Source organism: Brachyhypopomus gauderio, chromosome 9, assembly GCF_052324685.1.
Source record: "Brachyhypopomus gauderio isolate BG-103 chromosome 9, BGAUD_0.2, whole genome shotgun sequence".
Classification (NCBI taxonomy): Eukaryota; Metazoa; Chordata; class Actinopteri; order Gymnotiformes; family Hypopomidae; genus Brachyhypopomus; species Brachyhypopomus gauderio.
The window spans coordinates 3,506,099-3,524,081 of NC_135219.1; the positions used below are offsets into that span (position 1 = coordinate 3,506,099).

A 17,983-nucleotide genomic window follows, 5' to 3' on the forward strand; every position below is an offset into this window, starting at 1 on the left:
TGTGTGTGCCCATATGTGCAGTACATGTGTGGGTGTTGCATCTCTGTAATATTAACACCTTTTTTTCGAGTGTATTTGACAACAGTGCCATCTGTGTGTAATTGCAGTTTACTGAGCAGACATATTATACTCTGTAGCAACATTAGAGTATGTTTAGCCCGTAAGGTTAAAACCACAAAGGTGAGTGTTGGTTCTAGTGTGTGTGTGTGTGTGTGTGTGTGTGTGTGTACAGGTACGCACGCCTGGGTGAGGTGGTGGACCATGTCTTCCCCCTCGTAAAAAGATCCAGTTCATCTGATTTCCCCTGCAGTGACACATATAGCCAGTTCACTTTCTGGAGAGAACAGATCCCCATGGTGGACAGTCAAGACAGCAGGAAACCCAGTAGCTGAAGAAGCTGTGTGTGTGTGTGTGTGTGTGTGTGTGTGTGTGTGTGTGTGTGTGTGTGTGTGTGTGTGTGTGTGTGTGTGTGTGTGTGTGTGTGTGTGTGTGTGTGTGTGTGTGTGTGTGTGCACACGCACAGCATACAAACTATGATGAACTCTGATGACACTCTTCTAGAGAAACAGGATGCAGAAACATAAGCTATTTGGAAAGACCAACCTGCACCTTCTGACTGCTGCAGAACCCCTGGCACACACACACGCACACACACACACACACACACACACACACACACTATGTGTCCTGGGTTTGTAGCTCTCTCCCAGGCGGTAGCCGCCCTTTCCAGCAGGCCTCTTCAAACGCTGGTGTGTGCAGGTGCATCCATCCTCCGTCATCATCATCATCATCATCCTCGGTGCTCAGTGAGGTCAGCCTTAAAGGACGTTCACATGCAGGAGACGCGTCCTGCAGGAGGAAAGACAGGATACACACTCTACCTTCAAACAGATACAACTGATCGCTTAGTTTGTGCCCCAAGACTGTTACTGTCCAAAAAGTTCGGTATTTCCCCGATGCTTTACTGAATCAAATCAATCAAATGTTATATAAAAAGCAGCACTTTATAATAGCGTACAAGCAGAAGCCGTGGTTAAGTGTTTAGTTACACGAGACCGTAGCATCAGCCGAAACTTCGTGGCTAATGGCGATCTTTAAAGTTTTACGATGAAACGGAGTCCTGTACGTCAGGCAGAGTGAGCAGAGGGTCTTTAACACTGGGTGCTTGGTGGACAGGACATAAAGGTGGACTCAGTAATGTAGGTTCCCCTGTTGGACAAAATGATGTACTGCAGCTGTCACCTTGCTTCCTCATGTCAAAACATGTTCCACGTTATATAAAAATATAAATTATATATATATATATATATATATATATATTTTTTTTTTTTTCATCTAAACATTATTTTAAAAATTATATTTGTGTATTTGAAGAGTGTATATCTATGTTCTGTAGTGTTTTGACATTTATGCAGATATTGGGTATCTGTATTTTATGTATGTATGTTATTATCGTTTTCTTGAAAATGTAAATATTTGTTTGCGAAGGTTCAGGCCGATCTTCCCATTGCACTGACGCTGAGCTGTAGCTAGAATTAAACTGCTGCATACTCCACAATGTTCTGTATGCGCATGCGTGAGTGGTTTTCTTACGCGCTGTGCAGTCCTCCGTCAATCGTGCTGTGTTAGGGGCAGAACTAGTTTAGAATGATTCTAAGGGGCCCTACACATATTTTATGTTATTAGGTGGTTTGGTTCATTATGAAATATTTTCGTGGGGCCTCAACCTAACTTGATTTCACGTCAAAAATAATTTGGTTTTCAAGAAACGTTTTACGTTTGATTCATCTGACACTGAACAGGAGTCTCTCTACCGCAACACTGAAAAACAATTCAAGAAGCTATGTTCGCTCTGTTGTAAAAAGGCTGAATTATGTGCCGTTTTAAATGCGATGCTGCTTTCAGACAGCAGGTCAGTTTCACGGGATCGTTTGGCAAATCTTGATAAAGCAGAGGAGGTCCGTGAATTAATATGCATGACCAAGGTGAATATTTTTAGATTGCAAATGAGAACATGTGGCCCTGTGTGCGCCCTGTAAGCCCGAGGCTCATTTAATAGCGTTTTTGTGCCATTTCCAAAGTGTTTGTATGGCAATTTAATAGCGCGTCCAATTTTTGTTCGTTTTTAAACCTGTTCTATTGGATAGGGATAGGATAGTTTGGAAACCATTGGATCGTTTATTACTCTTTCTGGGAAATATCAGTATGCCAGAGGCCATCTGTTCTCTCTGTTATGATCTCTCCAGCACTCGTGAAATTTGTTGACCGCTGATTTCCGGGTGTGTTTCTGCCTAATACATAAAATTACTTTGTATACCTGTGCACTGCAGCGCACACCTATCGCGTGTGTGCACGTGTACATACGTACCGGAAAGCAAACAGTGGTAAACAATAGACGCGATGAGACGTCTGCGCACGCGGCTAGCGGCCTGTCGCTGTCCACTGTGCCAGGGTGCTGAAATTCTACACCCACTAACATTTTGTCACCTATTAAATTGTCTCGCTTGTAGCCTACCACACGACTACTGACATGTTGACTGACTATACTGACAAAGTTTGGGGAACGTTTTGAATCACATTTGAATATTTCTGTTAGATGCGCTGCGTTTCAGTACAAACATCCCCGCACAACTTTTCGACGTGTCATTTCTGCGGTGAAAATAGCGTTTTGGTGCAATTAAAAACTGCGGCACGTATTATTGCAAGAGGAAACGCTTGGCGAACGAGTCGCGTGACAATTTGGGGGAGGAGTTTCCTAAATCGCGGAAGCTGATTGGCTCCCCGTTATTGAGTAGCCCCGTCCGGGCTGAGTGCGAGCCACGGCACAAGCGCACCTGCCCTGGTCTCGAGCCTCTGCTCAAACATGGAGGCACTGGTAGGAAAACGTCTCATTCTGAAAACACTTTCAGTCTTTTCTCTGCCAAAGAAAGTCGCGTGATGTTTTCTAAGTTTTCTGCGTGATGATGGCTAGCAACTGCATTTTGTTTCGCTTTCATTTTTAAAATAACCTTGCGACTGTTTCGTAAACGGTTAAGACGACTAAACATGGCTCGACTGCCGAACATAGCTTGATGAGAAACTTTTGAATGCACAATAGATTAGATCTATAATGCAAAATTAAGTTAGTTTAAATGTATGAGACGCCTAGTGAGGATTAGTTTTATTGGGGGTAGGGAGGATAATTCCTGCGGCCACCGCTAAGTCCTGCATGAATCCTGCACGCGCTATTGTTCTGGTGTTTGTCCCCCATTTTCCACAGTCCTCGTTTTGCTTCTAGCAGGAGGCAGTGGGACGTTGTCGGTTATTTTCTGCTCAGACATCCCTCAAGTAACTTTTCCCCTAATAATTCCAACAACAGCGTTAAAGTCTTTGACAGAAAAGAGATATTTTGTGTTTACGGTTGTCCCGTTGTCAATCACATAACCGTGAAATAATTTTCATCTGATTTTCCTCGCACAAGTTGACCCTGGCCATGTTTAAAACTGCAGGTTATTTGTTCTTTACAGCCCACTATCTTATCTGAGAAATATACCCCACTAACGTCTGTGTTGTGTAACAGCAGAACTGGAGGAATGACCCTCGTGTACTCGTGAAAAGAGCTCACAACAGTGTTTATACATGAGTGAGCACAGTGGCAGGGAGGTTTCGTGTCTGTGCGTTTCACGTTCAAGGAGAGCACAATGCAGACCACATACAGGCGTCTGACTGACTGGCCAACACAGTTGCCCACAAACTGGTGTAGAATATAGCCCACAGACTTTGAAATATGCACAGTTGTCATAACAAAAAGTTTTTTCTTTGCACCTGACTCCATGATACTTGAGTGACTACAGTTCACATGCTGATTAGCGGGGGTTTAATGGATGGATGTAAACCTTTCCTTGACAGTGTAGCGTGCTGGTTTTATAGCACTTGGTCTTTAAACACAGTGTATGGGGCAATCTGTTACAGAGTGCAAGACCAAAGCATGAAAGCTTCACTGACATTCTGGAGGAGAGGAGGCGGAGCAGTGACATAGGCCACGCCCTCAGAACGTTTAGTCCTCAGCCATATCGTGGGGCCACGCCTCCATCTGCAAGTGCCCTCAATAAAACTGTGGTGGAATCTCAGTACCTACGCTACATCATCGCAGAGGTGAGACTGTCCAGAGGGTAGAGATTCACTCAGTCAGATTTTAGACTAAAATACAATCTACACATATCAGTTCTCTTCCTTTCATGAAAAGCTGGTGTTTTAGAGGTACATTGTGCTTTCAATGTTACCAACCAACATGTTGGAAAGACGAATGAAGAATATATGTGGGGGAGATACACCAATACTCATAGATTAGGTCTTTTTTTTTTTTTTTTACTAATAAACACACACACACACACACACTCTGTGTGCAGATAGCTGCGGAGTCTGGTGAGTCGCGGGAGAGCGTGAGACAGGAGGCCGTGTCCATCCTGGAGGAGATGGGTCAGAACCTACAGCTAAGCTGCATCCGTCTGCTGGGCTTTACGCTCACCAAGATCTTCACGAGGCTCTTCCGCTGCATAAGAGTCAACGAGGAAGGCCTGGCGCGGGTCAGAACCGCCGTCCTCTCACCTCTCATCTTCTGCACCTGGCTCTGCTGGTCTTCTGCTTGAAGCTCTCTGTGCCTCATTGTTTCAGCCTGTTGAGGTTCTGAATGTCTGGCTCACTGGTTCTGCCCTTCAGAACATTACATTTCACTCGAATCTCGTTGTTTTAAATGATTGCCTGGTCTGCTTGCAGGCAATGTCTCTGTCTTTGACTGTGTCCACAACCACATATGACTGCACTGAGCAGTAGGTCAAAACTACACAATTGCATCAGTAACCTCACATGCTATACCACATGCGTGATGATTCGGTTGATTCTGCAGTGTACAAAACGTTTCCAAGCTATTTGCTTATGCAGTCACAGTAGATACTTGTAAAATAGTGTACATATGTAGTATGTAGTGTACATATGTAGTATGTAGTGTGTGGTTTGGGATGCAGTATTAGATTCTGGAATATGGAGTGCTCATCTTACATTATCCCATCTTTCTCTGTGCTACAATTGCTCCACCCCTCAGCTCCAACAGGCCATTCAGGAACACCCAGTCATCCTGATGCCCAATCACAGGAGTTATATTGACTTCCTGGTTCTGTCATATATCATGTTCACCTATGACCTGTCCATCCCGGTCATCGCAGCTGGAATTCGCAAGTATCTATTAAAGACAAATTACATATCTTAACAAAGAACTAATAAATTCAGTTTGATCACATTTTGACTGAAGAATGATCAGGTTTGTTTGTTTGTATAACTGTAGGCTAGTTTGTTTCTGTATTCATTCATTTAAAATGCAATTGTGACCCAAATCACTGAAAAATAGTAGCTTCTTTCATTTCAATAGGCACTGTTGATTTCCTTTATTGAAATTGTTGTTGTTTGTATTTATTGACATTTCGTTTATTTATGCAAGTAATAAGTTATCTATTCTTTTCTCCTCCAGCTCTCATGGGGATGTCTCTGATTGGTGAGATCTTCCGGCGATCAGGAGCATTCTTTATCCGACGTGCCATTGGCTCAGATAAACTCTACTGGGCGGTGCTGTCCGAGTATGTTAGAACTATAGTGCGGGTGAGAATTTTAGCTAGATGATTAAAAGTCAAAGCGAATTTGTTTTGGAATTTTTATATTATACTCATATATATTATTATATTATTTACATATTATATTTAGGCGATGTGTATGCTGTGTTATTTATAAAAAAGGATGCAGAAACAATGACCAACTTTGGTAGTTAATCCTTACCAAAAGTAGTTTGTTGTTTCTGTTATTAAATATTTTTCAATGTACCTTGTAAATTTGCAGCCATCAGGTAACATGCTGATATGACAGCTACAGTGTAACTTAACTTAAGATGTCTTAAGATGATAATGAACCCTGTAGGCGTGTCTTAAGATGGTAATGCACCCTGTAGGCGTGTCTTAAGATGGTAATGCACCCTGTAGGCGTGTCTTAAGATGGTAATGCACCCTGTAGGCGTGTCTTAAGATGGTAATGCACCCTGTAGGCGTGTCTTAAGATAATAATGTACCCTGTAGGCGTGTCTTAAGGTGATAATGCACCCTGTAGGGGTGTCTTAAGATGAGTGTTTGCGTGTTGCAGACGGGCTTTGCTCCTGTAGAGTTTTATGTGGAAGGACTGCGCAGCAGGACACTGAAGTCGCTCACACCTAAGATGGGTAATTAACCACACTTACCACACTTACCATACTTACTACACTTACCATACTTACCACACTTACCATAAACTTACTGACACCACAGACTGATTAACCATACTCGCACCATATATTAACTATACTCACCAAAAACTACCCATACTCACACGCTTAAAGGGGAGTCGACTTCGGGAGGTCGATATAGCCTAAAATAATGAAGAGAAAAATAATCGTTTCTTTGCATGAAACAAAACAAATAAAACACATTTACCTGCCCAGAATTCCCTGGAACAAAAAGAGAGGATCAAAAGAGTAAAAAATAAAGAGAATAAACTCAGTAATATTCCAGAACCAAACACCAACTCCGTACTGTTCCCATTGCTTGAGTTGTTTTAGTCACAAACGGGGTCAAAGACAAACATGACCCCACAAGCTGAGAGCGAGATAGCGTGAGCCAAAGGTCCTAATTTAGGATGGAGCTGCAGGGGAACCACAAAGGGCCAAATGAAGGAGAGAGCGCCCCCTGTCTTCTGTCCACACACCCTTTTATAACCTGACGCACAGGTGCCAACCCGGATAAAGGTCACATTTGGCTGTCTTTGTAGAAGGCGATCCTTTCAGTCCTTTTCTCCAACTCTCCTAGAGCAAGGAAGATATAACAAAACAACAGCAACAAAGGAATCGACACTACCAGGGACACACACTATAGAACTATAGATGAACTAACCACACCCTATAAACTAACCACACTCGCACCATAGATGACCTAACCACACCCTATAAACTAACCACACTCGCACCATAGGTGAACTAACTGTTTCACGTCATAGCTGGGCAATATAATATATATATATATATATACATATATATATATATATATATATATATATATATGTATATATATATATATATATGTATATGTATATATATATATATATATGTATATATATATATATATGTATATGTATATATATATATATATATATGTATATATATATATATATGTATATATGTATATATATATATATATATATATGTATATATATATATATATGTATATATGTATATATATAGTGAAAGTTTGATTGTGTGCATTGCCTTTTGCAATCATTACGTGAAGAAAATCCCGATTCTCATGAAATTCATGTGATTTCTGGTGAAATTCTGTTATCTACAATCTGATTTGCTGGTCATAGCAGACACATGATTTTTTCTAGTTGTTTTTCTCACTAGTGGCTTAATTAATGGATGCTGTTTGGTGATTTTGGGAAAATACCTGACTTGAACGAGTTAACTACAAACTACTTATTAGCTGCTACTGACCTTAATCTTCCAAAGTCACTTGTCAGACTATTGATATTAAAGATGACCAACTGTTTCCTTTAGTGTTTTATGGCCTGTTATATTAAACCACATGACAGGATTACACTCTGTAATTTAATAGATGCCAGCAAGTTGATCAGCTTAAAAGTGGTTTTAAAATAAGATTGTTATAAATACATTTGGCTATGCTATATGAATCTGGCTTTGACTTGTATTCATGTATTCCCAAAACATGTGAGGTGAGACTTTATGTGCATAATTAATAACATTGAGTTATTAATATTTTGAATCCTTTAATTTTAATAATATAGAATATCCATAGCATGGTAAGATACCCATACTAGCACTACAACTGCATAAACTAACCGTATCCACATTATTGATGGAGAAACTAGTTATCTTCCTTTAGTATAGACACCGTGTGTTCAGGATACCCATAGCATTTATTAAGTTGTTAACAGCTGGTAAGAGACCTGCCTAGAAATACCATAATTATTAATACTTTATTAATGTTGGATTTAACAGGCTGATATTTGTGCCCCTGCGCATTTGTGTGTGTGTGTGTGTGTGTGTGTGTGTGTGTGTGTGTGTGTGTGTGTGTGTGTGTGTGTGTGTGTGTGTAGGTATGATGCAGATGGTCCTGGAGCCCTTCCTTAAAGGCGAGGTGTATGACATCAGCCTGGTTCCTGTGAGCATCAGCTACGACCGCGTTCTGGAGGAGTCTCTACTGGCCCATGAGCTGCTGGGCGTGCCCAAACCCAGAGAGACCACACGGGTGAGGTCCTCACACCAGCTAGGCATCCTGTCGGCAGGCCACTGAAAGCAGCCTGTAGCTGCCTGTACCAGTTTGGCAGCTGTAGCCAACACGTTCCCCCGTGTGTGCAGGGTTTAATGAAGGCTCGCCACGTTCTGGACCAGGACTACGGCAGCATGCACGTCTACTTTGGGAACCCTGTGTCGGTGAGGGAGCTGGCCCAGGGGAGGATCACCCGCGGACAGTACAACCTGGTGCCCAGGTAAGCAGCACCCCGGGAGGTCTGGTCCCCAGACAGCACACAAAACCTGGGACCGATTTCAAACGCAGAACCAACCAACAAACACAAAACAATAAATCATAAAAAATAGTAATAACAAGTAAAAGCTGATTTCATTAGTTCCCCTCCTTCTTCTCCTTCACTTTCTTCGCCTCTTCTCTGTCTTTACCTACCCCTCTCTCTCTCTCTCTCCTCCTCTCTCTCTCTCCTCCTCTCTCTCTCTCTCTCTCTCTCTCTCCTCCTCTCTCTCTCTCCTCCTCCTCTCTCTCTCTCCTCCTCTCTCTCTCTCTCTCTCTCCTCCTCTCTCTCTCTCTCTCTCTCCTCCTCCTTTCTCTCTCTCCTCCTCTCTCTCTCTCTCTCTCTCCTCCCCCCTCCCCTTCTCCACACGCAGGGACCTCCCCCAGAAGCCGAGTGAGGAGTTCCATGCGTTTGCGGGTGGCGTGGCCCACCTGCTGGTGCGGCTACAGGAGCTCGGGGCGGTTCTCAGCCCCTGGAGTCTCATGTCCCTGGTGGTCCTGCAGCAGAACCAGGGTGTGCGGTGGGACCGGCTCACCCACACCACCCTGTGGCTGCGCTCCATGGCCCTGCAGCTCGGGGCCCGGCTCGACTGGCCCGGTAGGCTCCCGGCCCCCAACACCAACAAGGTTCAGAGTTGTGGAAATGTCTCTCACCACAAACATGCCAGAATTTCTTCCCTGTAGAGGGACTGAGGTTTATATGTTGGGTAGTGCGTGCATTTACTGAACATTTTTTTGTTAACAAAACTGCATTTTCCTTATTTATCACAACTTGACATTGTTTAGGGACATTAGATGGTTGTGAATGTTGGATATGTCTGATGGACATGTCTGATGGACATGTGTGTTGGACATGTCTGATGGGCTTGTCTGATGGACGTGTCTGATGGATATGTCTGATGGGCATGTCTGATGAGCATGTCTAGGTGTCTAGACCTATGTCTAGGGCAGTCATGGCCTAGCGGTTAGGGAACTGGTCTTGTGACCGGAGGGTCGCAGGTTCGATCCCCAGGCCATGACTGAGGTGCCCCTGAGCAAGGCCCTTAACCCTCAATTGCTCACTTGTATAAAAAATGAGATAAAAATGCAAGTCGCTCTGGATAAGGGCGTCTGCCAAATGCCATAAATGTCTGATGGGCATGTCTGATGGGCATGTCTGATGGATATGTCTGTGTTGTAGCTCATCTCCCTGATTCAGAAGTGATGTCATCGAGCATGGCCCTGCACCGCTCTATAGTGAGTTGTGAGGAGGGGCGTGTCCGACTGGTTGAGGAGGCGGGGCCAGAACCTGTATCTCAAGAGGAGGGCGTGTTCAGGCGCGCGTCTGCAGTCCTGATGTGCGCTTCCTACCGGAACCAAGCGCTGCACGTGTTCACGAGGCCCGCTCTGGTGGCTGTCGCCATGGGAACAGTACCAAGCCACAGGAAAGGTGACTACCTAAGCAGGTGGAGAGATGCACACACAGACAGGTGTGTGGAGAGGAGCAGTAGGATGGTGTAAGGGTGGTGTAGTGAGGGTGGTAGTGTAATGGTGGTGTAATAATGGTGGTGGTGTAGTGAGGGTGGTGGTGTAATGGTAATGGTGTAGTGAGTGATGGTGATGGTGTAGTAATGGTGGTGTAGTAACGGTGGTGGTGTAAGGGTGATGTAGTGAGGGTGGTGGTGTAGTGGTGGTGGTGTAGTGGTGGTGGTGTAAGGGTGTGTAGTGAGGGTGGTGGGGTAACGGTGGTGGTGTAAGGGTGTGTAGTTACGGTGGTGTAAGGGTGGTGTAGTAAGGGTGGTGGTGTAATGGTGGTGTAGTAAGGGTGGTGGTGTAAGGGTGATGTAGTGAGGGTGGTGGTGTAGTAAGGGTGGTGGTGTAAGGGTGGTGGGGTAACGGTGGTGGTGTAAGGGTGTGTAGTTACGGTGGTGTAGTAATGGTGGTGGTGTAATGGTGGTGGTGTAAGGGTGTGTAGTTACGGTGGTGTAATGGTGGTGTAGTAACGGTGGTGGTGTAAGGGTGGTGTAGTAACGGTGGTGGTGTAAGGGTGGTGTAGTAACGGTGGTGGTGTAAGGGTGATGTAGTGAGGGTGGTGGTGTAGTAATGGTGGTGGTGTAAGGGTGTGTAGTGAGGGTGGTGGTGTAATGGTAGTGTGGTAATGGTATTGTAGTAAGGGTGGTGGTGTAAGGGTGTGTAGTAAGGGTGGTGGTGTAATGGTGGTGTAGTAATGGTGGTGGTGTAAGGGTGGTGTAGTAACGGTGGTGGTGTAAGGGTGATGTAGTGAGGGTGGTGGTGTAGTAATGGTGATGGTGTAAGGGTGTGTAGTAATGGTGGTGGTGTAAGGGTGGTGTAGTAACGGTGGTGGTGTAAGGGTGATGTAGTGAGGGTGGTGGTGTAGTAATGGTGGTGGTGTAAGGGTGTGTAGTGAGGGTGGTGGTGTAATGGTAGTGTGGTAATGGTATTGTAGTAATGGTGGTGGTGTAAGGGTGTGTAGTAAGGGTGGTGGTGTAATGGTGGTGTAGTAATGGTGGTGGTGTAAGGGTGGTGTAGTAACGGTGGTGGTGTAAGGGTGATGTAGTGAGGGTGGTGGTGTAGTAATGGTGGTGTAGTAATGGTGGTGGTGTAAGGGTGGTGTAGTAACGGTGGTGGTGTAAGGGTGATGTAGTGAGGGTGGTGGTGTAGTAATGGTGATGGTGTAAGGGTGTGTAGTAATGGTGGTGGTGTAAGGGTGGTGTAGTAACGGTGGTGGTGTAAGGGTGATGTAGTGAGGGTGGTGGTGTAGTAATGGTGGTGGTGTAAGGGTGTGTAGTGAGGGTGGTGGTGTAATGAGGGTGGTGGTGTAATGGTAGTGTGGTAATGGTATTGTAGTAATGGTGGTGGTGTAAGGGTGTGTAGTTACGGTGGTGTAAGGGTGGTGTAGTAATGGTGGTGGTGTAATGGTGGTGTAGTAATGATGGTGGTGTAATGGTGGTGTAGTAACAGTGGTGTAGTAATGGTGGTGGTGTAATGGTGGTGGTGTAATGGTGGTGGTGTAATGGTGGTGTAGTAATGGTGGTGGTGTAATGGTGGTGTAGTAAGGGTGGTGGTGTAAGGGTGTGTAGTTACGGTGGTGTAAGGGTGGTGTAGTAATGGTGGTGTAGTAATGATGGTGGTGTAAGGGTGGTGTAGTAACGGTGGTGGTGTAAGGGTGATGTAGTGAGGGTGGTGGTGTAGTAATGGTGGTGGTGTAAGGGTGTGTAGTGAGGGTGGTGGTGTAATGAGGGTGGTGGTGTAATGAGGGTGGTGGTGTAATGGTAGTGTGGTAATGGTATTGTAGTAATGGTGGTGGTGTAAGGGTATGTAGTTGTGGTGTAATGGTGGTGGGGTAACGGTGGTGGTGTAAGGGTGTGTAGTTACGGTGGTGTAAGGGTGGTGTAGTAATGGTGGTGGTGTAATAGTGGTGTAGTAATGATGGTGTAGTAACAGTGGTGTAGTAATGGTGGTGGTGTAATGGTGGTGTAGTAATGGTGGTGGTGTAATGGTGGTGGTGTAATGGTGGTGGTGTAAGGGTGTGTAGTTACGGTGGTGTAAGGGTGGTGTAGTAATGGTGGTGGTGTAATGGTGGTGTAGTAATGATGGTGGTGTAATGGTGGTGTAGTAACAGTGGTGTAGTAATGGTGGTGTAGAAATGGTGGTGTAGTAACAGTGGTGGTGTAATGGTGGTGTAATGGTGGTGGTGTAACGGTGGTGGTGTAAGGGTGTGTAGTTACGGTGGTGTAAGGGTGATGTAGTAACGGTGGTGGTGTAATGGTGGTGTAGTAACGGTGGTGTAGTAACGGTGGTGGTGTAATGGTGGTGTAGTAACGGTGGTGGTGTAATGGTGGTGTAGTAATGATGGTGGTGTAGTAACGGTGGTGGTGTAATGGTGGTGTAGTAATGATGGTGGTGTAGTAACGGTGGTGTAGTAACGGTGGTGTAGTAATGGTGGTGTAGTAATGGTGGTGGTGTAATGGTGGTGTAGTAATGATGGTGGTGTAGTAACGGTGGTGTAGTAATGATGGTGGTGTAGTAACGGTGGTGTAGTAATGGTGGTGGGGTGAGTGCAGATCTCCAGTAATACTGGATGTAGCAGTAAGGTGAACACACACACACACCTGTGGAGTGTTGATGGTCAAAACGCTTCATAACATACCTGAGTGACGTTACGGTTCTTCATAACATACCTGAGTGACGTTAACGGTTCTTCATAACATACCTGAGTGACGTTACGGTTCTTCATAACATACCTGAGTGACATTACGGTTCTTCATAACATACCTGAGTGACGTTACGGTTCCTCATAACATACCTGAGTGACGTTACGGTTCTTCCCTGACGTTACTGCGTGTTGTTTCTGCTACAGAGGATATCTTCAGACACTTCTGCTTCCTGCTGGATCTCTTTGCCAACGAGTTCATCTTCATCCCCGGCTGTGCAGCACAGGTGAGACGGGCGGAGCCCACAGGAGAACAGCAGGAGTTTGTGCTTTGTGTCTCACACCCCCACCAACACTGTACTTCAGTTCAAGAGCACTGTTAATATGTGGGCCAAAGAATACCTGACTGGTTGCTGTCTCTCCATCTCTCTCTCTCTCTCTTTCTCTCTCTCTCTCCCAGGACTTTGAGGAGGGCTGTTCTGGCCTACAGCGCTGTGGAGCAGTGAACATCACTGACCTTGAGCTGAAACCTTCGGAGGAAGATCAGGATACCATAGTCTTCCTCAGTGCTATGCTAGAACCTTTCATTGAGACCTACCAGGTGTCTGGAGATGACTGTACATTATTATATATTTTCAAAGAATTAATATTGGTATTTTTGCCAGTGCCTGCAAGTTTGGTGTAACTGACCCACATTCACTTTATATATTCTTGATGTTCCCTTGTTTTGTGTTTAGGTGGTGTTTCGCCTTTTGTGCGAGGAGAGATTTCAGTTGTTTGCAGAGAAGAGCTTCATACGGGCCCTCCGAGCAGACATTATGAAACTCCTCCTATCAGGTACGCCGGTGCTCCCATCTCCACACTCTCAGCTCCAGCCTGAAGTCGGTAGTGAAAGGTTAGCAGGAAGTGCTCAAATGATCACTTCCACCAATCACACTGCTGCAAACGCCCCTAGCAGCTGCATACCTCGGCCCCCCCTGCAAGGACCACCATGTTGCGGATGATGGTTTGTGATGAACCGTGTAATATCATTATCTGTCTCGGTATACTCTCATATCTCTATCCTGTCTCATGCTGTTTCTGTCCTGTATCTCTGTCCTGTGTCCTCTTTCTGTCTGTCCCTGATTCATCTCTCTCATGCTCCTTTTCCTGCCTTACACTCACACACTCACTGCATGGTTTTCCCCTTCAGGCGAGGTGCGGTCGTACGAGTGCCTGTCCTCAGACACCCAGAAGAACGTCCTCGTGGCACTGCTCAGGATGGGAGCCGTGTCTAAATCAGGGGGGTACGTGGACATTTGCCTCACATTGATACCAGGCTGGTTTTAATTGGTTCTTTCCAACTGAAAAATAAAATAATTTGCTCAAATAAAAAGTTACATTGAACACTGTCTTCATCTCTACTGGTGGTGACACTAATTCTAGTTGCATGGGTGAATAATGATTATTTTGAAAAATTAAATGTCTCTCTCACTCTTTTCTTATCAACCCTCTCTCTCTCTCTCTCTCTCTCTTTCTCTCACTCATTCGCTCTCTCTACTTTATCTACTCACTGTCTCTCTCACTCTCATCCTCCCTCTCTCTCTCTCTCTCTCTCTCTCTCTCAGGGCTGACCAGGTGGAGTACAGAGTGAACAGAGCTGCTCTGACCCAGATACGGGGAGCGCTGGGTAAGGTGCCACCACAGCCACACGTCTCCAGCCCATCCCAGAAGCCCACAGACATCTCATCTGCTGACCTCCATTAATACATGTGCATTAATGCCCCTCCATAGTGGCTGAGGGCTCAATTAAAAACAATAGTCTCTCCTGGATGAATGAAACACTGATTTTGGGCAGCGTTACACATCTCTTCTGGTAATCTGGACAGCATGATACTCCTATAGTAACGTCTCCTTTCTCCATGGCTACAGTGGGCAGGTCGACTCCTGAGCTGAAGACACATGCCAGGCTGTGACAGCGTCTAAGGAGCAGGAGTGGGTCTTCAGAAACCACAGCTTCAGTCCCTAACCCTGGGCTTCCAAACATCACTGCACAGTCCAATCACGTCTCTGACACCCAGTCCCTGCTACGGCGGGCTGGAAACCCCTTCGTATTTTCTACTCCTCCTGTTTGACGTATGAGCAATCAGTGATGGTGCGAACACCTAGAACTACCAGCAGTCTCCTCAAAGGAACTGGAGATACTTTGGGAGAAGCAACCACATACGACCCAGATTTTTACACAACTTTCACCACAAAATCTTCTGGGACAGCTGTGATATTGAGAATCACCACTTGGTGGTAGTAGTAATGCTAACAGTAATGGTAATGTTATAGCAGTAGTAATGCTAACAGTAATGGAAATGCTATAGCAGTAGTAATGCTAACAGTAATGGTAATGTTATAGCAGTAGTAATGCTAACAGTAATGGAAATGCTATAGCAGTAGTAATGCTAACAGTAATGGAAATGCTATAGCAGTAGTAATGCTAACAGTAACTGATACAGCACTGATTAAACACAGCACTTCTCAGGGAACCCTTTTATTAAACATGCCACAAAACACAACAATTCATTGATTAGAAGCCATTCTACCAGCAACATCTGTAGTTCTTATTAATTGTAGATATATTAATTGTAAATACTAATTTATAATAATAATGCTTGAATAAAAATGTCACTAAACAGTCAGAACACTGTGAATTATCATGCATAAAATGTATATTTTGTATGATACAGGATCAATAAAATGTTTCTAAATGTATAAGTTAATTTAAGAGTCGTTTTTCTGTAGTGTTTTAACGTTTGTTTTAGTATTAGATTGATAATTATGTATATGTAGTAAAATCAGTTGGCCGTCGGTATTTTTCGTTTCCCCAGTCCCTGCCGAGAGGAGAGCACGTGGTCTTGGCAGTGCCAGCACATTTTTTCTGCTCCATTTCCCACCTTCTCATCTTCTCGCTATCCGCACGCAGCAGTCCGTGCTGTAGCATGCGAAGCGTGGACATGAGGAGGAACAGCGCCCCCTTCAGGATGTGCCTGAAAGCTGCACACAAACTCTGTGCCGTGCCAAGCAGGTGAACGAGGGACTGGCACGCGTCGTACACGCCTTCCAACAACCGCACGGTGCTCGTTCTCCTGTCTTGAAGGAGATTTATATAAAAGCAAATTGCTAAATTAACTTAAGATATGTTTTTGGTGAACAGAACAAAGAAAGAAAATCTGAATAAATAACCTGCATTGAATGTCCACAATGCTTTGACAAAGAGCAGGATGGTACGACGCAGAGCCAACAGCGCGAGCCAAAACTGCCATACAGCCGTGGTCAGCGCGTGGAGGACCAGACACTGCTCATTAATGGTGTGACCTGCGAAAACACCGCATTTAAACATTCAACGCGACAGAATCCAAACAGCATGTCTTATGCAAGTTGCAGTGTCTGCATGGGATTAAAAGTGAGTTTCAGGTCTAATTGCTCGATCACGCTGAGGTCTTATACTTACAACATCGAAGATAACTACACTAAACATGATGCGCGCGCCCTCACCATCAGCGCAGCACACCAGCCACATAAATAGAATGTAGAATAACATCTTGTCAACGCGCGTGCAGAATGATACTTCCCCTTGGTCGCAGAATCTGAAGAAACCTAATTTCTTTACAGGAAACGAAACTGATACATTGCCATACCTAAGCGTACGGGTGCGGCAATTTAAACAAGTAAAAAAAAAAAAAGTTAAAAAATTATTATTCAGGTGTCACCGGATTTGTTTAGTTCGATTGCAGATTTCTTGGTTCGTAACGTTTCATCTCTAATAGGTCAGTATAAAACGTACAGAACACTCATTAAATCATCACCGAATAACATGTTTGGCATACGTTTCGTTTTGTTTCCGAGGACTCCTTAACAAGACACCTCCTCTCTCCCTGTAGTCACACGTGGATGAATCTGACAGGTGTCACGTGACACGTGTACAGCCGTGCACGCACACACGCTCAAACAAATACATCACTCAGTAAAAAAACTGCTGTTGTTTTTGTTTTTAGACCATAATAAGACGATAACTCCACAAACCACATTAATGGATCGTGTACATTAAAAAGTAGTTACGTTTAATAAGTAACTTTACATGCACTCTTACCCAAAGACAGAAATAAATTGATTGCATTTTAATTTGAATCAATTTCATTCCACACCCTACTCATTAACACAAGACGTAAACTGAGGTAAAAGTAACGTCTAATCATATTTAAAATAATATTTAATTTAATTTTAATTTGGAATTTAGCTTGGCCGTCAGAAATAAAATAAAAGATCGAAAAGAGCATGTAGTGAAGATTATTTCTATCTGTCGAGCTTCTGTTCCGTTTCTAAGCGTCCCGGAGAAACTGATGCTGGCAGCGCGATAAAATGAAACAGAACGGAGACCCGCAGATGCGACGCAGGGGAGAGCGCACGTGGGGAGCGCACGTGGAGAGCGCACGTGAGTGCGTGGCGTGGGGGCAGCTCCCTTGGCCTCCCTGTTGCCACTCATTTGAAGTCCTAAAATTGTATAATTCCTAATTCTTTAATTAGCATATTAGATGAAGTTAAACTGATACATTTGTCATAATTTTGCAGTTTTGTTTTAGATTAGACGTTTTGTAAAAGACACCGTGACTGCAATAAAAAATGACTCCATTTGTCTGTGTAAACTTGACATATGAGTCTCACGACGTAGCACGACCTCGTGTAATTATGATTTGATGCAGTTGAGGAATATTTCCATGGGTGCACCTTTGAAAAACCCTGTGGTCAATGAGGACAGGAGAAGCGATTCTAGGATCATAGCTTCAGGGGTGATTATGATGGTCATCAGTGATGTTGTTACCCGAGTACGTAAAGCGGTGTTGAACAAATATATATCAATATTTTATAATATGAAATTTAAATTACATTAATAATTATCTTTCGTTTGACGAAATGTCAGTTGTGCTTGGTTTATCTTGGTTCGTCTAGCACGAATATCTCCTGATTCTGTGAGGGACGTTTCATTTTTATTAGCCTAATTGTTTTATAGTTGAATCAATTAGGCAAAGACAACTTTTAGAGGAAACGGTTTTTTTTTTATTAAGTCTTAGTCATTCAACCTTAAAACGTTTTTGCGTAATTAAGTCATTATGATTATACCAATACGAGATTTTAAAATATTGTAAATGCTTCATTTTTTTATTTTTAAAACATGAGAGATGACTGAATCCTTTACAATTCAACTAGAATT

The 17,983-nt window shown here is 44.0% G+C and overlaps 2 protein-coding genes across 3 annotated transcripts in view; both read left to right on the forward strand.

The window, feature by feature from the left end:
- lpin1b (lipin 1b) overlaps positions 1–2,309 on the forward strand; it is an 18,995-nt gene extending 16,686 nt beyond the window's left edge. Inside the window, exon 20 of one of the 2 annotated variants that reach the window (XM_077016496.1) lies at positions 233–2,309. In XM_077016496.1, coding sequence (XP_076872611.1) covers positions 233–392 — 160 coding nt within the window. In that variant the 3' untranslated portion in view covers positions 393–2,309. The remainder of the gene's footprint in view (positions 1–232) is intronic. The other variant, XM_077016497.1, reaches the window with a different exon arrangement.
- A 444-nt stretch (positions 2,310–2,753) lies between these two features.
- Positions 2,754–15,489, forward strand: gnpat2 (glyceronephosphate O-acyltransferase 2). The gene is made up of 16 exons (XM_077016500.1): positions 2,754–2,875; positions 3,952–4,134; positions 4,389–4,565; positions 5,081–5,210; positions 5,504–5,631; positions 6,163–6,238; positions 8,164–8,315; positions 8,426–8,556; positions 8,966–9,189; positions 9,772–10,020; positions 12,952–13,031; positions 13,205–13,345; positions 13,482–13,581; positions 13,937–14,030; positions 14,352–14,413; positions 14,656–15,489. The coding sequence occupies exons 1-16, from the start codon at positions 2,864–2,866 to the stop codon at positions 14,697–14,699; spliced, it is 1,983 nt and encodes a 660-aa protein (XP_076872615.1). The 5' UTR covers positions 2,754–2,863; the 3' UTR covers positions 14,700–15,489.
- The last annotated feature ends 2,494 nt before the right edge of the window (positions 15,490–17,983 follow it).